Genomic DNA, 22,838 nt, shown 5'->3' on the forward strand with positions numbered 1-22,838 from the left:
AAAGATGGCCCCAGTCCTTGGGCTCCTGCACAAACATGGGAGACCTGGAGAAAGCTCCAGGCTTTGGATTGGTGCAGCTCTGGTGGTTGCGGCCAATTGGGTAGTGAACCAGGGGATAGACCCCTCTCTCTCTGCCTCTCCTCTCCCTGTGTAACTCTGAATTTCAAATAAATAAATTAATCTTGAAGAGAGAGAGAGAGAGCGAGAGAGAGAGCTCTTGAGGGCTCTTAAAAAAAAGACTTAGGCTTTTGGAGGTCAGCATTGTGGCTCAGTAGGTTAAGCTGCCTCTTCCGATACCTGCATCCCACAACGGAACACTGGTTTGAGTCCCAGCTGCTCTACTTCTCATCCAGCTCCCTACTAATATGCCTTTGATAGCAGCAGAGGGTAGTTCAGGTGCTTGAAACTGTGCCACCCACATGGGAGACCTGGATGGAATTCTGGGTTCCTGACTTCAACCAGGACCAGCCTGAACCAGCCCTAGCCACTGTGGCCATTTCGGCAGTGAACCAAAGAGTGCTAGATATCTTTCTCTCTCTGTCTCTCTCTCTCTTTCATTCTGCCTTCTAAATAAATATATCTTAAAGAAAAAAAAAAAGACATTGGCTTTTGCAGCAGCATGCATTCAGGGATATACTTGCCTTTTATAGTTATAGCCTAGAAAAAAGTTAATCTGAATACTAGGCATTCTTGTTCTTCATATAAAACAGGAATCAGAAACTATGACTCACAGACATAGTTTTTTTTTAATTTATTTGATTTTTTTAAATTTTATTTGATAAACAGAGAGAGTGCACTCATTTGCTGGTTCACTCCTCAAATGCCTGCAACAAGCCAGGACTAGGCCAAATTGAAACTTCAAGCTAGGAACTCAAACCAAGTCTCCCACATGGGTGGCAGGAACCCAGTTTCTTCAGTCATCACCTCCTACCAAACTCAAGCATTCTGATTAGGCATCCCAAGTAGTGGTTTAACTGTTACACCAAACACTGCCCTAAGCTATTTTGCTCTAACCCCAAATTAACTGGATATTTTCTCTAGCTGGTTCACTTTAAGGGAAAAAAAAGCTATAGAGCAATAAGATAAGTTGACATTGCAATAAACTGACAGAGATCTAAGATTTTACTGGATGAATGAATGCATGCAAGAATAGATATGATTGAATTAGCCTATACACAATCTGGTCCCTTGATCTTCTATCATGCATCAGCAAACTTCTTTATAAAAGGCCAGATGGTAAGTATCTTTGGCTCTGTGACCATAAAGTCTCTGAGACAACAGTGCAAGTCTGCTATCGTATGGAGAAAGCTACCATAGAGGATATGCAAACAAATGAGTGTAGCTATGCTCCAATACAATTTTATTTACTAAAAAGGGCTGGGGGTGAGCATTTGACCTCGTGGTTAACACACTGGTTAGGATGCCTGCATCCCAGGTTGAAATACCTGGATTTGTTCTCTGGCTCCTGATTCCAGCTTCTTGCTAATGTGCACTTTAGGAAGCAGTGATGATGGCTCAGTAGTTGAGTCCCTTCACATGGGAGACTCAGATTGAGTTCCTAGTTCCTAGCTTCAGCCTGACCCAGTTCTGGCTTTTGGAAGCATCTGGGGAGTGAAGCAACAAATCAGAGATCTCTCTGTGTCTCTGTCCATCCCTCTTCCTATCTCTCTGCCTTTCAGATAACTAAGATAAAGGTCTGGTGTTGTGGCATAGCAGGTTATGCCTCTACTTGCAACCAGCATCCCATATGAGCACTAATTTGAGCCCCCGCTGCTCCACTTTTGATCCAGCTCCCTTCTAATGCACCTGGGAAAGCAGTGGAGTGCTTGGGCCCCTGCCACCCACAAGAGAGAACCAGATGGGAGTTCCAGGTTCCTGGCTTCAGCCAAGGTGCAGCTTTGGCCATTTGGAGAGTGAACCAACAGATGGAGCATCTTTGTCTATTTCTCTTTCTTTAATTCTGCCTTTCAGAAAAATATAGTTTAAAAATTGAGTTTTTAGTGGTGGCTCAGTAGGTTCAGCTATGGCTTGCAGTGTTGACATCACTTATAGCTACCAAATTGACTCTTGCTTCTGCACTTCTAATCCAGCTCCCTCCTAATGTACCTGGGAAAGGAGCAGAGGCTGGCCCAAGGGCTTGATCCCCTGCACCCATGTGGGAGCCCTGGAAGAAGCTCTTAGTTCCTGGCTTCATTCTAGCCCAGTCCTGGCTGTTGTCACCCTTTTGGGGAGTAAACCAGCAAATGGGTAACACCCCCACCCCCACCTTCTCTATCTGTAACTCTGCCTTTCAGAAATATAAAATAATTCTTTGAAAAAAAATAAACAACATGTAAATAGTGAGAAAAATGAGTTTTTAAATAAATAAATAAATAAGTTCCATTGTTTTTCATGGTGGTTTCTGAAATGAGACTTTTTCTCTACATGTATCAGGGGTGTGGATCTAACAGAAAGATTGTTCTGGGGCCAGCGCTGTGGCATTGCAGGTAAAGCTGCTGCCTGCAGTCGGCATCCCATGTGGGCTCTGGTTCGAGAAATGGCAGCTCCACTTCCAATCTAGCTCTCTACTATGGCCTGGGAAGGCAATGAAGGATGGCCTAAGTGCTTAGGTCCCTGCACGCATGTGGGAGACCTGGAAGAGGCTCCTGGCTTTGCAGTGAACCAGCAGATGGAAGATCTCTCTCTCTCTCTCTCTCTGTCTCTGTCTCTGTCTCTCCACTTCTGCCTCTCTGTAACTCTGCCTTTCCAATAAATAAATAAATTTTAAAAGAGAGAGAGAATGAGATAGAGATTGTTCTGGGAATAGGAGCTCCAGTGTTCCATCAGGCTCCCATAAATTCTTTCTGCACTTCAATATATGTCTCTTAGCTGAATATATTATCTTTGAATACATGACCTTATACTCAGAATTATCAGCTTCTGGGTATAGTACTTTTTAGTTGAACATCATAGCATTTTTATCCTTAGAAAACAGCAGTCAGTAGCTCACTTGTAGTTGTTTAACTAGATGCCAGGTCCTGCTGAAATAAGTTTGTTATGTGTTGGTCTTATTGTCTAAGATAAGCTATTTTATGACTTAAAGTTATTTTTATTTTTCATAATATTTTCTTTTTTACAGAATTATGTTAGAGTAGTAGAAGTTTGGTGGGATGAATATAAAGACTACTTCTACGCCAGTCGTCCGGAATCAAGGTCATTACCATATGGGGATATATCTGAGCTGAAAAAATTTCGAGAAGATCACAACTGCAAAAGTTTCAAGTGGTTCATGGAGGAAATAGCTTATGATATCACCTCATACTACCCTTTGCCACCCAAAAACATTGAGTGGGGAGAAGTAAGTACCAATCAGTATTCTAATCTCAAAGTGTTTATGTTTAGAATATGAGTCTTGGAGAAGGCAGAGAGAGGAGATGGAAATGTGTGACAGAGAAGCATTCTTGGGGGAAAAGTGGGTGCAAACTGTCTGGGAACATCTGCTACTGTTCCACTAGACAACTCTAGTGGCCTGATCACCTAGCCACTGTGCTGTCTTCCTAGCCTTTGCATGCATGGCTCTCTAGCTGGGAATATTATCTGCTCCCCTCCTCCCATTCCTGCCACTTCCTGCCCCTCACTCCTGCTCCCTTTCTTGTCTAATTCCAGCTTATTCTATAGCTCCCAATTCAGAGATCACCAATATGGAGAAGGCTTTCTTCTTCCCCACTCCATCAGAGAGACATGGCTTTGTTCATGGCCATGGGTTCTCAAAACACCAAACTTACCCATCTCCCAACCAGTCTAAGTACTTCAGGACCTTAATCACCATTGTCGCAGTGAATTAAGGCAAGGACTCCTTACATAATAGGTACTCAAACAATGTTTGTCAAATTAATTAATTAATGCTAACTAAAAACACATAAAATCAGACAACAGCATTAATCTATGTTAGCATTTGTTCCTTGAAACTTGCCATTATAACCTCATTTCTGATGGCACTCTTGTGCCTCCTGCTACTGCCTCACAGGTGTCCTAAATATGCCAGGAACTTCCCAGTCTATGTGTATTTGCTTAATTATGTATTCAGCAAATATTGATGAGGTCCTACATATGCCAGTCATTCTATACAGAGAACACAAAAAGTAAGGTTTTCCATTTCTTCACATTCAGTGAAGAGGAGAATACAAACAGATCAGAAAAACAAGGATAATGACAGGTATTAGTAAGGGCTACAAAGGAAAATAAGCAGTTAATAATGTAAGAGAACTTAGGGACAGGGTATGGAAGGAGGCCTCTGAAGAGATTTGAGATCTGAATGATAAAGAGCCAGTCATTCAGAGAGCTGCTCTAAGGCAGCCAGTCAGATAGTATTATAAGTAGAGAAAATGGTGGGTTACAAGGCTGTGAGTCAGGAAGTACTTTGCATATTTGAAAGGCAGAAAAGTAGAGAGTACATGAGGGTGGTGGGAAGCAAAGGGAGGATTTTTAAACAGAAAAATAATTTGACTTGTGCTTTTGTTTTTAATCATCTTGCTGTGAGGATTTGGAATAGAAACAAGGATGCCAGTTAGGAACTGAGTAGGGTATTTCCAGAGAGAGGTAATGGTGGCTTGGAATGGGGTGGCATGGGTGGAGCTGTAGAGAAGCAGACAAATCTAGGATATCTAGTTCCTCTGAAGGTGGGTCACTGATGGATGGTATATGAAGGTTAAAGGCCAGTTTGACATCTGGGTTTCATTTTTTTTTTAAGACTTATTTATTTATTTGAAAGTCAGAGTTACACAGAGAGAGAAGGAAAGGCAGAGAGAGAGAGAGCGAGCGAGCGAGCGAGCGCTCTCATCCACTGGTTCACTCCCCAATTGGCTGCAACCACTGGAGCTGAGCTGAACTGAAGCCAGGAGCCAGGAGCTTCTTACAGGTCTCCCATGTGGGTGCAGGGACCCACGTACTTGGGCCATCTTCCACTGCTTTCCCAGGCCATAGCAGAGAGCTGGATTGAAAGTGGAGCATCTGGGACTCTAACCGGTGCCCATATGGGCTGCCAGCACTGCAGGTGGTAGCCCTACCCACTATGCCACATCGCTGGCCCCTGGGTTTCATTTTTTTTTTTCGAGTAGTTGATTAGGTGTCAGCTGAGACTGGGAAGATGATAGAAGGAGTAAATTAGGAGGGACTGGGGAATAGCAAGTTCCTTATTGGTGTTCTGGACACATAAAATACCTTTACACATGCAGGTGGAGCCATAAAGTCCTGTTGACTATAAATTGCAGGCTATGTGGTAGTGGAGCTAGAAAAGAGGCCACTCAAAAAATGTATGTTTGGGGGCTAGCAGCATGCATGTTGTTTCCTTGGACTGATTGATGTTACCTAAAGAGAAAAAATAGATAGGACAGGACCCATCCTTAAGAACACCAACATTTAGAATTTGGGAATAAAAGAAGAAATCAACCAAGAATACTTAATGCTACTTTCTCTGTACATCTTGTTTTAAGTACTTTTCTTCTATACCCTTTTTCTATCTGTCCCATTGCAGCAAGTTGTGTTTAACTCTTAACTAGACCATAAGCTCCTGGGAGCCCAGACTACATTTTGGTTAGTTTTCAGTCTCACAGAATACCCATTAGTAAAATGTCTTCTTCAAAAAAAGGGAGTGATTTTTCTTGCTAATCTTACCAGTCTTATGGCTTTAAAACCACCTTTGTGCAGGGTCAAGTATATCTACTTGCTTATTTGACATCTTCATGTAAATATCTAACAGACATTTCAAATGCAGTATATCCAAAGTTGAACTCCAAATCTCCCCTCCCCAACCCTTCTTTGCTGATTGCTCAAACCAGATTCTTTGGAATCTTCTTTAAATTCTGTTTGCTCACACTCAACATTCAATTCCAGAATCTGAACTTTTCTTTCCTGGCCCAAGTCATCAGGGTTTCTCACTGAGGCTAACTTTTGTCCCTCCTACAGCCAGTTCTAAACATAGCAGAACAATCTTTTTAAAATGCAAGTCACGTCGTCACTCCTCTATTAGAAACCTGGAATGACATTCCATTCACTCAGAATGAGGACAGGCTGTTTTTCTGGTGGCCCTCTAGGTCTATACCATTTGGCCCATTCCTTTCTGGCCTTATCTGCTCCTACTGCTCTCCCTACTCGACTGCAGCTCCAGCATACTGAATGATCCTCAGACTTCCAGACTTCCAGGTTCTGCCTCTGTGATCTGCCCGAAGTGCTTTCCTTCCTTCAGACTCTGTAAGCAGAGGTTCTTAACCTTCAAGTCTGCTCAGTACTCACCTTCTCAGTGAGATCTGCCCTGCTACCCCCAAGCCCTAACCCCTTTAACTTGATCTGTTTCTTTTTTCCAGGGCAATTCCCACTTTCTAACATAACAGATAATTTGTTAACGTTTTTTGCTTACATTTTGTCAGTTCCCTAGAATGTAACTTTACTGGGGCTGAAGTCTATTTTATTCACTGGTAGATTAGAGCCTACAACAGGCCTGACATACATTGGTATTTAGTTAATAATGGATGAATGAGTAAACATATGAATGAATGCAAGAGTGGATAAATGAATTAATGGAATTTTCTCTCATTGTACTGCCTCACCCTGAATACATCGTCAGTTTAATCTCTCCCCATTCTGGCACCTGTACTGTCACTTCATTTCTTAGCATTCCCTGAAAATTCCAGAATAAACATATCTGAAATCCATCTCCTTAACCAGTCTTCAGAGCTCAGGGAGAGAGGTTCCCTCTGTCCACTCCCATCACCATCCTCGCTGACAATTACCCTTCTGTCTCCTTACAGACTAGTCCTGAGGACCCTGACTTGTTCCTCTTTATATCTTCAGAAGCTTTTATTATCACAGATACGTAGTCAATGTTGGTTGACTAAATGAATAAATAAAACGTTATCCAAATACTATAATGGTTTATAATAGATATATATACTATCCCAATTTTTTAATGTACTTTCCAAAAATGGATATCTATGTTTACTTTTCACCTACATTGTCCATAATTAGTGAAAAGCCTCACTACCTGGCCCAGATACTGTGAACTTTGGCCCCAAAACTTCTGAAGGCAGCTACCAAAAGTGCTGCATAGTCATTTTGAAGAGGTACTTACAAATCCAAGTCTGTTCCACATATCTAGGACCAGTGTTCGTTACCACTGTGGTTAGCTAAGTGCATTCTAGTTGCTTCTCATTCACAAGGGTGTAGTGAATGGTTGTGTTTTTATTCCTTCTGTGGTATGTTATGGAACTCTGTAGGCCCTTTGTTGAAATAAGTGTATTCCAGAGTTGACTTCAAGACTATAAATAACTTCAAAAATGAGTGGTACACTCAAAAATACTTCAAGATTGACAAAATAGTAATGATCTGTTACTGCCCACACCCATATTTCCCCAGTGAACTGCAGTATTTAATATGATTAAGATTTTAATCTGGTGGTAAGAGCTTCCTAAAAACTAAATTGGTACCTGCTTTTTGGGTTCTTTGTTCTTTTTTATCTTTTTAGATCAGAGGCTTTGAGACTGCTTACTGCATTGATAGCATGGGAAGAACAAATGGAGGCTTTGTGGAATTAGGACCCTGCCACAGGATGGGCGGGAATCAGGTAAACCGCCATACTTTCATATTTCAATTGACCTCTTTTGAGAGCTGCTGGCGTTTCATATGGCTTTTAGATGGTTTTTATTTCTTTATATGAGAAGCAGAGAGACAGACAGACAAAGAGGTCTCATTTGCTGGTTTACTCTCTCAGATACCTGAAATGTCTGGGGCCAAGCCAGGCTAGGCAAAAGCCAGGAGCCAGGAACTCAATCCAGGTCTCCCCGATGTGAGTGGCAGTCACCTGCTTGAGCCACCGCCTGCCGCCTCAAAGGTGCGCATTGGCAGAAAGCTTGAATCAGGAGCAAGGTGAAGACTTGAACCCAGGCCTTCCAGTGTGGCATGCAGGCATCTTAACTGGAATCAACCACTACTCAGAATACCTGCTGCTGGTTTGGTTTTTAATCTGGTAACTTTGTTTCAATAAAATAAAATATTCTGTAAAAAATTGACAGTGCTAAAACATTCACTTAAATGAGGGCAATAATAGCAGTATTGGTCTTCTTATAAGCAGTCAGAATCTAAAATTGATTTATAATGGAAGAGACTAAAATATATTCCAATGGAAGTATATATATTTGTCAGTACTACATAAGCCTAGGTCCCTAACTATATTTTTGTAAATATTGGTCAGTAATCCACATTTTTCCCAATAAACTGACATGTACTGCTGATAATGTGTATTTCATTAAAATGTTTTCTCCTTTATTGTTCATTGTTCTTGCATCAAATTTAGATTGTGAAGCGTTATGAAGTCTGTTACTACCTTTTCATTTTCTTAGATCATTGGTATATGTAATTATATGTTAATGATCCATTCTGTATTTAGAGAGAAAAACATCAGAATTTAAGTGTTAATAGGGGTCTTCACTAATATTAAAATAAATATAATTCCTTTATGTAGATTTTTAGTTCTGAACACACAGAAAGATTATGTAATAAAAAGTCATTCACTTTAATTATAAAAGGAGTAAGTTTATTCTCTTTCTTTAAATGCATATCATCAGGAGAGGTACCTGTGTTAATGTTTTGTTTCTTTTTTTTTTTTAAAAAAAAAAAGCTTTTCCGAATCAATGAAGCAAATCAACTCATGCAGTATGACCAGTGTTTGACAAAGGGGCATGATGGATCAAAAGTTATGATTATACACTGTTATCCAAATGAATTTAAGGAATGGCAGTACTTAAAGGTATTATGCATTTCAACTCCTAAAATAATATTACATGCTATTTCATTGTCAGTGACACCTAACACATGGAATTTAGATGAATTAATATTTAAATCTTCATTCAAATTGATTTGCATTTCCCCCTTATGTTGTCGTTTGTGGAGGTTTTCCTGAACACTAAGTGAACCCCTCTTTGTGTCCCAATGATGTCCTTGAAGACCCATGGCTAGTTTCAGTAACGTAACAAAATCAGTGTTCTGTGAAGCAATCATCTCTATCGTTCTAGTATCGTAGATGATTTGTAAATCTGAATTATTCACTAAAGTAAAATATATTTATACTATGAAAATGTGGTTAATATTTCAAGTTGTCCAGCAGGAGGAGCTAGAGACAAACAAAACATGGAAACCGAAACTTTCACAACTTCCTTATTGTTTGCCAAACATAGCCTATTAAATGTAGATATTGCTTGCCTTAAAGTCAAATTTAGTTATTCAGGTGACACTGCTGGGGAAGTTTTTAGTGTTTCAACTATTAAATATTTAAAGCTCTGTGGCAAGTTAAGGATTCTAACGTATTAATTAACTTATGCATAGTTCTCAAGTCAGCTTATAAAGCAAAAAGATTAGAAAAGCTGCCTCAAACTGAAAGACCCCAGAAACACTCCCTTTATTTATATAGTTGTTGATATCATACCCCATCTGTCATGCAAGCATTTGTGTGCTTTACAGTAATGATATGGTGACCCAGCTTAATATTCCCAGTTATCATCAAATATGGATAATTACCATGAAGTGGTAAGCATGTGGCAACTGTTGATTTTTTTGTTGTTGTTGTTGTTATAACAATTTAGCCAGGGGGCGGATGGGGGGCAGCATTGTGGTGTAGAGGGTAAAGGCACTGCCTGCAACACCAGCATCCTATATGGGCATTGGTTCGAGTCCTGGCTGCTCCATTTCCAATCCAGCTCCCTGCTAATGTGCCTGGGAAAGCAGCAGATAATGGACCAAGTGCTTGGGCCCCTTCTCCCATGTGGGAGACTTTAAAGAAGCTCCTGGCTCCTGGCTTCGGACAGGCCCAGCTCTGGCCCTTGCAGCCATTTGGGGACTGAACTAGCAGACAGAAGATCTCTCTGTCTCTCTCTCTCTCTCTCTCTATCTCCCCATTCTCCCTCTGTAACTTTGCCTTTCAAATAAAAAAAAAATTAGGAAGGAGATTAACATTAGCCTCAAAGAACAGAACATTTATATTTAAAAATAAAAATGAATAATAATAGCAATAAATGATAGGGGTCAATGAGAACAATATTAAAAACTTACCATCAAGAACCATCAAGAAATCTAGATAAAAAATGTAATATGTGTATCTTAGATATTTTGAAACACATTATTTTTAGACACAGCACTGAATATGTATTTATGAATAAAACTTGAATAAATATCCACTGGGGCTCAATGCTGTGGTGGACTGTATAGCAGTGAAAAATATCTAAATCACACTGTATTAGAATGCCATTGGACAACAAAAGAAGGATTAATAGGAGAAATTATTTCTGATGAGTTTCACAGAGGAACCATCATGGCCCCAAGTCCATGATAGTTAGGAGCGGTGGGTTGGGGGGACACAACTTTCCATGGAAAATGAATGAAGAAATTGGATGGGTAAAGTTATAGCATGAAAAATACATAGAAAATTATAAGAAACACATTCAGTTTGATATCCCTAATTTTGTGCTCCATAGACAAGAACATTGAACTTTATTTTGTTAAGTTTTGGAGAATAGACATCATTTGAGGAAAGTATTCATAGGAAGCAGTCAATACTTTTAGGAAAACAATCTGGAAACATTGTGAAGTATGGACTGATGATGCAAGATCAGCTGAAGTAGCAGTTCTCAGACTCACTGGTCTCTAGGTTCCATTTACACTTTTTTTTTAATATTTATTTATTTATTTGAAAGGCAGAGATACAGAGAGAGAAGGAGAGGCAGAGAGAAAGAGAGACACAGATCTTCCATCCGCTGCTTTACTTCCTAAATGGCTGAAATGGCTGGTGCTAGACCAGGCCGAAGCCAGGAACATCTTCCCATTCTACATGGGTGCAGGGGCCCAAGCAGTTGTGCCATCTTGTGCTTTTCCCAAGTGCATTAGTGGAGAGCTAAATCAGAAGTAGAGCAGCCAGGACTTGAACTGGTGCCCATTTAGGATGCCAGCACTGCAAGCGAAGCTTAACCTATGCTGCAGTGCCAGCCCTCCATTTACACTCTTAAAAAAAATTATTATTTAAAAAAAAATTATTGAAAGCACCTCCAGCTCTTGGTTATATGTTATTGCTAATAATATTTCTATAATTAGAAATTAAACCTGAGAAGTAGTAAAATGTTTATGTATTCATGTAAAAATAATACTATTATATGTTAACAGAATTTTAACATTGTAATGAAAATATCTTCTCACACAAAAATAGCAAGAAGAATAGCATTGTTCTGTATTTTTGGAAATCACTTTAATATCTGATTTATAGAAAACAACTGGATTCTTATACTTGCTTTTATACTGAGTTTGCTACAGTGTTTTAGCTGAATTATATGAGCAAATCCAACCTCACACCAGCACTCAGGAAAGATAGAATAATAACTTTTTCAGATTGTTACAGCTTTACTTCTTTCTTACTACATCACAACTCAGCAAGTGGCATTTGCTTTTTTTTTAAGATTTATTTATTTATTTATTATTTGAAAGAGTTAGAGTGAGGCAGAGACAGAGATCTTCCATCCACTGGTTCACTCCCTAAATGACCACAACGGCTGGAGCTGGCCAATCTGAAACTGAGAGCCTGGAGCTTCTTCTGGGTCTCCCATGCAGGTACAGGGGCCCAAAGGCTTGGGCCATCTTCTATTGCTTTCCCTGGCCACAGTAGAGAGCTGGATCTGAAGTGGAGCAGCCGGGACTAGAACCAGTGCCTATATAGGATGCCATCACTGCAGGTGGCGGCTTTACCTGCTATGCCACAGCACCAGCCCCAGCAAGTGGTATTTTCTTAAACATTATTTACATTGTAGAATCTGAGTGTTCTTATCAGTAAACATTCTGTCCTACTTTATGTTAAAATCCATTGGTCTGTCTGACACTTTGAATGGCTCTCTTATCCATGCACTGCTTGTTTAGCAAATAATGTTCACTAAATCATATAAAGATTTATTTATTTGAAAAAGTGACAGAGAGATACAGAGAGACTTTTTCCATCTGCTGGTTTATTCCCCAAATGCCCACAATGGCCAGAGCTGTGCCAGGCAGAAGCCAGGAGTCATCCTGGTCTCCCGTGTGGGTGGCAGGGAGACAAGAACCTGAGCCACCATCTGCTCTCTCCTAGATACATTACCAGGAAGCTAAATCAGAAGCGGGGTAGCCGCAACTCAAGCCAAGCACTCTGATACGGGATCTGGGCCTCCTAGGAGGTGGCCCAACATACTATGCCACAACACTGCCTCCACTAAGTTCATATATATATTTTTCTAAATGTTGAAATAGTTCATTATATCATATCCAAGAATCACAGCTATAACCATCAGTTTCATCAGAAAAGTCTTTAAATAATGTGAAACTATCAAGTGTTTGTGGTGGTGATTATAAGTTTTCTAAAACTTTAATTTTTTCTTGAAAAGTCAAATTTTGTCAATGGCAACAAACACTGTCAAGTATTTTGCTTCTTAAACTGACAGACTCCATTTTTGAGAAAATCTTTACCCATAATCATAGTTTGTCTATGAAGTGTTTTTTTTTTTTTTTTTTTTTTTTTTTTTTTTTTTTTAAGATTCATGTATGTATTTGAACGTCAGAGTTACACAGAGATAGAAGGAGAGGCAGAGAGAAAGAGGTCTTCCATCTGCTGGTTCACTCCCCAAATAGCTGCGCTGATCCGAAGCCAGGAGCTGCTTCCAGGTCTCCCACATAGGTGCAGGGGCCCAAGGACCTGAACTATCCTCCACTACTTCTTCAGGCCACAGCAGAGAGCTGGATCAGAAGTGGGGCAGCCGGGACTCAAACCTGCACCCATATGGGATGCCTACATTGCAGGCGGCAGCCCCACCCGCTACACCACAGCATTGGCCCGAGGTGTTCTTTCAAGAAAAAAAAAATAACATTCCATGAAAAAAAGCAGCTAGTTCATTAAAAGGACTTAGAAGGCTAACAATCAAAAGAAATCCAGAGTCTGAGATATGGTTGGTAAGAACTTGTTCAGTTTGAATTATCTGCTTATGAAAGCCAGGTAATGACTTCTAATGTTAGTGATATCAAAAGAATACAAATTTGAAACTTTTTTTTCCTTACTTTGTTTTCCAGAACCTGCACAGATTTACTCACATTCCTTCAGGAAAGTGCTTAGATCGCTCAGAGGTCCTACATCAAGTGTTCATCTCCAATTGTGACTCCAATAAAATGACTCAAAAATGGGAAATGAATAACATCCATAGTGTTTAGAAAGAATTTTTAAAAAACCAATAATCTACCTGCTGACAAGTAAATTTATACAGGACTGAAACCTGCCTGAAACCTGCTGCAACTATTACTGTTAACTCTGTACAGCTCCAAACCCAGAACCTCCTGATCAGTTTGAAGGACAATGATAAACTGTGATTTTACAATAACATTATCATCCGCAGTTACTGTTTACAAAACTGCTTTTACCTTAAACTTTGTAGATGTTTACATCTTTTTTGTTTTGTTTTAAGATGATGTTGGTAATTTGTGCCTTTAGCTCTGTTTTACTGGAACAGAGTTAAAAGCATTTGTCTTCTTTGGGACTACACTCAGGGGTATGAAAGGCAGTTTGATTTTTTTTTTTAACACACTTGAAAAAAGGTTGGAATAACCAGACTTTCATATATAATGTGGTGATTATCAACCTGTTGTGTCTTTATTTAATTTCACATCTTTTTGAAGCACTGCCACAGGTTATTAGACAAGGTGGCCTTCTTTCACAGTCATGCTGCTTTTTTGAAAGGTGAATTTCGACACATTTAGTGCCTCTTTCATTTCTCAGTATATATCTCAAGAGCTTTTGATGAAATTTATAGGATAGTAATGATGGAATTGTCACCTATATGAGAATACTCTTATTTCTCAGAAATGAATTGACATGCTGCCATTTGCTATGAAGTTAAGTGCTGTAAGGCTTTAAAAAGAAATGACAACATGGAACATCCCAAGGCTATGCCATAGGGTTTGAAGATTGCACTGCGTTAACTCCCTTACCTGCTGGCATTTCCAATGCCCTCTGTCCTTACAAACCCCGAGAATGGTAAAGGGGTTTTCCAACTAGAGCAAAATTATCCACTGACATTTGGGATTCACTTTTCCCTACTGTCATTTTAGAAAACTATAAATCTCAGTTTTAAAACTTGAGAGTAAAAAAACAAAATGAGAAAGCACCACTATAGAAAAGACAAATGTTCATTCTGAGGTAAAAATCCCCAAGCCCTTTTTAGATTAAGCCTTACGAAACTCCTGTGCATTATAACCTAAGCTGTGCAACCTGTAAAGCCGAGAGTGAATTGATGTTTCATTTATATCATCATTCAAATGAATTCCCTGTGCATTTTTAAAATTAAGAAAAAAAAAACACTTAAGAATACAGTTCATTAACAAATGGCAACTACTTTCTGTTTGATTGGGTGTTAGTTCCCTTATGTTTCTTAATTTCTTTTTAGGAAGTATATTTTTATTAGTATTTTCCACTGAAAAGAAGATTTGTTTGGATTTAAACATTTGTTAGCTATAGGAGAACCAAATACTGCAAATGGTCAATTAGATTTTAACTGCTAAACAAATAGTCTTTTTTAACCAAAAATATTTAAATGCCTAAATTGAGTGCTAAAAAGAAAATATGATATGGTGAGAATTTACAAGTATAGTAAGAATTTTGATCTGTAATCATGATATCAGCTACCATGGAAAGAACTCACAATATACTGCCAGAGGGAAATATTTTTAATTAAAATTTAAAAATAAGAGAAAAAACCTATACTTGTTTAAAAGAGCTTATGAAGTTTCTTCCAGACTTAGTTAGCTCTTAATTGAGACCCAAACATCCTAAACAGAGTTTTATTTATAGTTTTGAATTGTCAATTTGTATTTTGCTACTGATCTGTGGTCAATCATTTTAACTTTCATTCATCTCTATGAATATTTGGAAAGAATACATTTATATGCTTATATAATTATAAAATAAATCAACTATAAAAAAAGAAACTAAGAATTGGTATTTTAATTACTTGTGTGTTTGCAAATAGATTCCATTTTCCATGTTGAAGAAATTATAACCTTGTTAACTATGCATAGGCCTAAGAAAGGTGGCACATGAACTGTACATGTAAATTTATGGGTAAATTAAATGGATATTTTGTGCAATTCATTTAAAGAATATACTCTATGAATATGATTCTATATATTCAAGTCAAAACCTTACCAAACATGATAAAAAAAACATCAGAAGCTGCTGCCATAATGACTATTTTCTACTATAGGCTGCTTTGGAAATAATTCTCATATCCTTGCTTTGTAAGTTGATGATATCACTATGCATTTCTACACATTTTATAAATTTGATTTATGCAGATTTTGATACACTGTTTCTGTAGAAATTGTATAAATATTCAGAATTTTATTAGGATAAATTTGAGAAACTTATGTATATCTTAATTCTGGGTTGCTTGTTTTTTAGGTGAGAAAAAAAATAAAATGTTGTATTTTAATCTGTGGGGTTTTTTTTTTTTTTTTCAGTTCTTGTAATCATTTCTAAATCCAAACAGTACACACTGGAAAGAACGACCTGATTTTGTTTACAAAATGTACTTAATAGCTAAAGTATTATAAACCATAGTTATTAACTGAGTATGTACTTAACTGTTGGTCAGAATCCTGCTACACATGGTTAGAATGCTCAGAGCTAATGGAGCTGAAGGAAACATAAGGCTTCCTTTTACAGAACTTCTGGTTGCCTATGTAGAGCAATTTTGATGATAACCTCTTCAACTATAAAAGATAACCGCAACATCTTTCTTGGCAATGTATTCTACGGTATAATTGCTTATTGAAAGAAAAAAAAGTCTTTAAATCAAAATTCTTCACAGAAACAAAGAAAAAGAAAAAGAAAGCCTAATAAAATGAAACTTAGAAATGGTCTTTAGGACCACGTGGTATAAAACATGACATCTCAAGAGAAGATATGGCTGTGAATAGATTCAAGTAAGTGGCCGTATTGATTTGAGAAATTTTCTCCCAACTGAATTATCTATTGTCATCCCTTTCCGTTCTTACTTACCTAAGAGATAGTTAGGCTAAGAAATTTAATAAAATGACAAAGCACCAAACTAGAATAAATGGGGGGTGGGGGGGCTCACTCATTTCTTTAGATTTTCTCACAGGGATCTTGGAATATATTTCATTTCAGTACAAGATGTAATTGAGACCGGCGCCGTGGCTCAATAGGCTAATCCTCCGCCTTGCGGCACTGGCACACTAGGTTCTAGTCCCGGTCGGGGCGCCGGATTCTGTCCCGGTTGCTCTCTGCTCACAGCTCTCTGCTGTGGCCAGGGAGTGCAGTGGAGGATGGCCCAAGTACTTGGCCCTGTACCCGCATGGGAGACCAGGAGAAGCACCTGGCTCCTGGCTTCGGATCAGCGCGATGCACCGGCCGCAGTGCGCCAGCCATGGCGGCCATTGGAGGGTGAACCAACGGCAAAGGAAGACCTTTCTCTCTGTCTCTCTCTCTCTCTCACTGTCCACTCTGCCTGTCAAATAAATAAATAAATAAAAAGATGTAATTGAATGAAATTCACACATAATAATTCAATGGAAAATATGATTGGTAACTAATCACAGCCAGGTACCTGGTAGGCCAGTAGTTCAGATTTTAGAAAATTATCCCATAGTAAAGCATTTTTAAAATATATTAGGTACCTTGAAAATGTTTATTATTCATTAGAATCAATCTGTTGGAAGGAAATGGACAAAAGTTATAGAGGGGACTAGCACTGTGACGTAGCAGGTAAAGCTGCCGCCTGTAGTGCGGGCATACCACATGGGTGTCGGTTCATATCCCAGCTGCTCAACTTCCAACTCAGCTCTCTACTATGGCCTGGGAAAGCAGTGGGAGATGGCCCAAGTCCTTGGGCCCATGCACCCACGTGGGAGACCCAGAAGAAGCTCCTATCTCCTGGCTTTGGTTCGGCGCAGCTCCGGCTGTTGCAGCCAATTGGGGAGTGAACCAGTGGATGGAAGACTTCCCTCTCTCTCTCTCTCTCTCTGCCTCTGCCCCTCTGTAACTCTGCCTTTCAAATCAATCAATAAATCTTTTTTCAAATAGAGAATGGTTTTGGGAGACCACTATCCCTGGAATTAAAGATTAAAGGAAGGACTTTCTCTAAATTAGATTCAGTAATTGCTTTGCAGTCTTAATTTTTAAGATTTTGAAATGCCCATAATTGAGCCTTAGGACCTACATCTGAGCAGATGTGGGATGGAGGGATCCTGAATTTTCATAATAAAATACATGTTAAAATATGCTAATCTGAAAGAAGATAGGTATAGTATGATAGATTCTGAAGTCTATTTTAATCTCTGTTCCCCTACAAATTACCTGCGTGACCTTAAATTATTTAATCTCTGTATATCAGCTTTTCATTTGTAAAATGGGAGAAATAGTGCCTATTTGATAGGGTTGTTATTAGGATAAGTTAGCATATTACTAGGTACTTAGCATATTTCCTGGTTACAATCAAAGTAATATAAATGTTCATTAGTATATATGCTTTAAAGTGTTAAAATCTGTCCCTAATCAGAAGAGTAAGACAGCTACACTGAAGACCTCTACAAAAGCTATGTGTTGTATATGCATATGTTTCATATATTACCACTATTCTACAAGTGAACAAAGATGAAGCTCAGAAGTTAAACTGGAGGTTAAAGTTACGCTAAGGAGGAAAATTGTTCTCTCTTCCTCATGCCATTCACATAACTTGAGTAAAATATAGTTTTGGGTGATCTAATTCAATCCTTGGGTAGAAATAAGTGCATCCTGAAGAATGTCTAAGTATATCCTTTAAATGATCTTTAAATGAAATTTCACCTGGGCTTTTGAGCAAATTCCAGCAATATTAGGATTAAATGTTCAAAACAAACAAAACTAATACTTTCAGTAGAAAATGTCTGGGTATGACAGTCATTGGTACTGGATTTATACCACTATCCTCAAATATAAAACTGGACAAAATATATGGGGCAAATGTTTTCAAGAATTCATGGGTAACAGGCAAGGCAGACTCCTATTTTAAAGAAGGGGGCCGGCGCCGTGGCTCAATAGGCTAATCCTCCACCTGCGGCACCGGCACACCGGGTTCTAGTCCTGGTTGGGGCACCGGTTCTGTCCCGGTTGCTCCTCTTCCAGTCCGGCTCTCTGCTGTGGCCCGGGAAGGCAGTGGAAGATGGCTCAAGTGCTTGGGCCCTGCACCCGCGTGGGATACCAGGAGGAAGCACTTGGGAGATGAACCAACAGAAAAAGGGAAACCTTTCTCTCTCTCTCACTGTCGAACTCTGCCTGTCAAAAAAAAAAAAAAAAAAAAAAAAAAAAGAACCATACAAGTGGAACTTTGAGTCTTAAAAAAAAAAAAATGTATTTATTTATTTGAAAGGCAGAGTTACAGAGAGGCAGAGACAGGTCTTCCATCTGCTGGTTCACTCCCCAAGTGACTGCAATGGCCAGAAGCTGAGCTGATTGGAAGCCAGGAGCTAGGAGCTTCTTTCAGGTCTCCCACGCGGGTGCAGGGGACCTTGGGCCATCTTCCACTGCTTTCCCAGGTCGTAGCACATTGCTGGTTCGGAGGCGGAGCAACCGGGACTCAAACCGGCACCCATATGAGTTGCCGGCACTGCCTGCAGTGCCTTTATCTACTACGCCACAGTGCCAGCCCCCTTCAGGTCATTTTGACTATGTATCTGGGAGAACTTTCTCCTCCATGATGCAGTAAAAGAAGCTCAGAATGTTAATATTGCTGAGATGAGAAGTAAACTGGAGGTGTGGGTTTGCTAAGACAGCTGGAATTTACAAGGAAGATTACCAGAGGGGCATGCACTTGATTACTAGGAGACCTATAGAGGAATTTTTATAACATTATCATTTGCAATAGCAAAAACCCTAGCAACAATCAAATGCCCAACGGAATGGATGAATTGTGACATAATCGTAATGAAATGTTACACAGTAGTGAATGTGAACTGCTTATAAACAAATCCTAGTAACAGTACTAAGTGAAAAAGACAATTCCCAAAAGACTTCATTCAATAAACACTTCATAAATACCTAAATGATTAAAATTATATATACAGTAAGTTGCACATTTAGAAATGATAGAGATTGAATAACTTATCCAAATTCACAAATTTAGTATTGGGGTCAGAACATAATCAATCTCTACTCAATATCTATCTCCAGAACCCTGTGGGAGGAATTTCTATTTGGTGCTGGGAAAAACCCTAAACATCTGTTTTCCATGTTAATGCCTTCATTTTCCCCTCTATCTCTACTGTCAAACCTCAGAACGGAATCTGATACCTTGTATCATGGGATCTATATTATCCCATACACACTGATATGTATAATTTTAGCTATTGATTGAGCATTTACTGTTTCTTGCCACCAACATACATGTCTTAAATGTATTGCCTCCTTTAATCCTTAATTACAATTCTAATTCTACAGATTGGAAAATGAAATTATGTGACCTGATATTACCAAACCAGTAAACATTGATTTCCAAGAGTAAGCTCCTCACCACCTCACTCTTCACTTTTCATAAGCTTATTTTTCCGCCTTGGTGTGTGTATATATATAGGCTTTTTTCTTCATATAAGCCATCTCATCTTTTCTGGAAAAAATATGGTGAATCAGAAAAATAAATATGAATGAATTATAATGCTTTACTATCTCTTACTTGACCTCTAGTACACTGTGTAATGGTGATTGTTATGTCTTCCTGGAAAATGGCAACTGGGCCCAGGCACATTGGCAGAGAGCTGGATCATAGGTGAAGCAGCCGGCACAGCAGCTCACTAGGCTAATCCTCCGCCTGCAGTGCTGGCACCCCAGGTTCTAGTCCCTGTTGGGGAGCCGGGTTCTGTCCCACTTTCTCCTCTTCCAGTCCAGCTCTCTGCTGTGACCTGGGAGGGCAGTGGAGGATGGCCCAAGTGCTTGGGCCCTATACCCACATGGGAGACTAGGAGGAAGCACCTGGCTCCTGGCTTCAGATCGGCGCTGCGTGCTGGCCGTAGCAGCCATTTGGGGGGTGAACCAATGGAAGAAAGACCTTTCTGTCTCTCTCTCACTGTCTAACTCTTCTTGTCAAAAAAATAAATACATAAAATAAAAATAAAAAAATTTAAAAATAGGTGAAGCAGCCAGTGCTCAAGTAGTGCAAGAAGTGGCTTGACCTGCTGTGCTGCAATGCTGACCCCATGAAACCCTTCTTAACTACTCAAGTCTACGGAAGGAGAATTGTTGAATCATAGGGTAAACCCAATGTTTGTTTTTAAAATGACAAATTCTCCAAAGTTTTGGGATACCCCTGCTTAGTGGGTAGCAGAAGAAAGCAAGTCTGGATAAGTGACTGCATTAGCCCCAACATGTAATGAGTAAAAGAGTGAATTAGTGAAGAGTATATTCTTAGAGTCAAGGAGACCTGGGTACTAATCATGTCCTAATAAATTGCTGTGTGACCATTGGCAAATGCTTCAAAAAAAAAAAAAAAAAAAAAAAAAAAAAAAAAAAAAAAAGAAAGAAAGAAAGAGAAAGAAAGGAAGAAAGAAAAATAGGAGACTGGACCAAATTATATAAAGGCCATTTCCAGTTCTAAAATTTGGTGCTATATATTGTTTAAAGGCTTTTTTTTTTAACATAAGTAACTGTGTATTTCATAGATGTGCTGACACCTAGTATGAGCTTCACTAAAAGAGAAGTCTGCCCTGTTAAGTCCTCAAGGTCAAAGAGCACATTGAAGTTCCACTGAAACCTCAGAAGCATGTCTATATTTACCAGAGTTACCAGAGTGAGAAGTTGAGTTTCCAATAAGGATGAGAAGGGATTCCTAACTATAAAAATAATGCATAGCTGAAAGGAATACATAACCTTGAATCAACAGACCTGATCATTATTAATGATCTTACATTTACCTATATATCATAAAAATGGCAAACTGATAGCCCTTGAGCACAATCTTATCTATAGATAGATTTCTTTTGGCCCTGAAATTTGATTTCATTGCCAGTATTTAAAATTCAGATTTTACCTTTTCCAAGACTTCTGGTACCACTTGAGAATTTAGGAGACCTGGAAATCCTAGACCTACTTGTTCATACAGAGTACTAAACCAAATAGTGGCAGTCCCTTTTATCCTGGGCATTTATGTGTTTACAAATGTGCATGGAACATTACATTTCTGGTACTAGGGATACAACAGTATCCAAAAAATAAATGTCACTGACTTCACAGAGCTTACTTCCTTGTGTGCTCATTTCACCATATCCCAGCCATTTTTTCTTATCAGGCCTCTATGGGTCTTGGCATTTCCTGTCAATAACTATCCAAACTGTCATTAAAAATATCAGTTTCCAATAGGAATCTCAAGAACAAATCACAAAATGGCTTATTTCTAGGGAGGGATATATATTAAAATGGCTAGATCTTAGACATTGGTACATCTCTTTTTGCTCCCTTTTTGCTATTCCCCAAGAAATGAAATCTTTACTACTTTGTAAAATGTTCTAGTAGCTTATATAGTACTAGAAAGTCAGATTTCAGACATGCCATAGGGCCAGCACTGTAGCGTAGATGGTAAAGCCGCCACCTGCAGTGCCAGCATCCCATATGGGTACTGGTTCCAGTCCTGGCTACTCCACTTCCATTCCCGCTTTCTGCTATGGCCTGGGAAAGCAGTAGAAGATGGCCCAATTCCTTGCACCCCTGCACCCACGTGGGAGACCCAGAAAAACCTCCTGGCTTCGGATTGGTGCAGCTCAAGCCATTACAGCCAACTGGGGACTGAACCAGCAGATATAAGACCTCTCTTTCTCTGCCTCTCCTTCTCTCTGTGTAACTCTGACTTTCAAATAAATCAATCACTAAAAAAGTGCTATAATTGTTCTATTCTAAGACAAGCTATGATTTACTATTTACAGTAAATGCTGTTAAAAGGTAAAAATTTGCCTCTCCTCCAAAGTGTGAGCTATTGACCAAACTCGCACTGAGTGTTTTCATAGGTAAGAGACCTTAAGACTAAGTCAGCACCCTTTACAGATTAAGACTAAAAGTAGTATCTAACATTGGTTAAGAAATAAACAAGCTCTTACCACCATTCTTGTACAAAAATTCCAGAGAATCAAAGATTAAAAAAAAACTTTTTTTTAAAGAAACAAAGGACAAATTGTTATATTCACAACTTTTGAACAAGAAAGGCATCCTAGGGGTAGGTATTATAGCACAGGTTAAAGCAGTTTGGGACATCTGTATCCCACATCAAAGTGCCAGTTTCAACTTCCTGCTAATGTACATGGGAAGGTAGCAGATAATGGACCAAGTTTTTAGGTCCCTGCTTCAAAGGGAAAAGCAGCGAATAGTGGCCCAAGCACATAGGCTGCTGCTACCCATGTGTGAGACCCAAATAAAGTTCCATGCTCCTGGTTTCAGACTTGTTCAGCCTTGGCTAATGTGGGCACTTGGGGAGTGAACCAGCCTATGGAAGACCTGTTTCTGTCTCTCTGCTGCTTTCAAATAAATAATCTTTAAAAAAAAAAAAAAAAAGCATCTCAAAGCCATTAAAGACCTGATAAATTTGACTGACAAAAGTACAACAAAATCAAGACAAATGAAACAAAAATATGACAAAGGATCATTTTCCTTAATATATAATGTTCCCACAACTATTAATAAAGACCAATGAGATACAAGATCATAGGAAAGAAAAGTCATGTCTTTTAAACATAAAAACAAAAACTCCTAATGAGAGAAACCATTTTTATAAGGGTACATT

General features: G+C 39.0%; 1 protein-coding gene across 2 annotated transcripts in view; it reads left to right on the top strand.

Moving 5' to 3' along the window:
- The window catches only part of GALNT7 (polypeptide N-acetylgalactosaminyltransferase 7), a 182,027-nt gene extending 166,515 nt beyond the window's left edge, over window positions 1-15,512 (top strand). For both annotated transcript variants that reach the window (XM_051842571.2, XM_051842572.2), the window contains exons 9-12: window positions 3,119-3,337; window positions 7,499-7,597; window positions 8,651-8,779; window positions 13,102-15,512. In XM_051842571.2, the coding sequence (XP_051698531.2) occupies window positions 3,119-3,337; window positions 7,499-7,597; window positions 8,651-8,779; window positions 13,102-13,239 (585 nt within the window). In that variant the 3' untranslated portion in view covers window positions 13,240-15,512. The remainder of the gene's footprint in view (window positions 1-3,118; window positions 3,338-7,498; window positions 7,598-8,650; window positions 8,780-13,101) is intronic.
- The last annotated feature ends 7,326 nt before the right edge of the window (window positions 15,513-22,838 follow it).

Source organism: Oryctolagus cuniculus, chromosome 2 (genome assembly GCF_964237555.1).
Source record: "Oryctolagus cuniculus chromosome 2, mOryCun1.1, whole genome shotgun sequence".
Taxonomy (NCBI): domain Eukaryota; kingdom Metazoa; phylum Chordata; class Mammalia; order Lagomorpha; family Leporidae; genus Oryctolagus; species Oryctolagus cuniculus.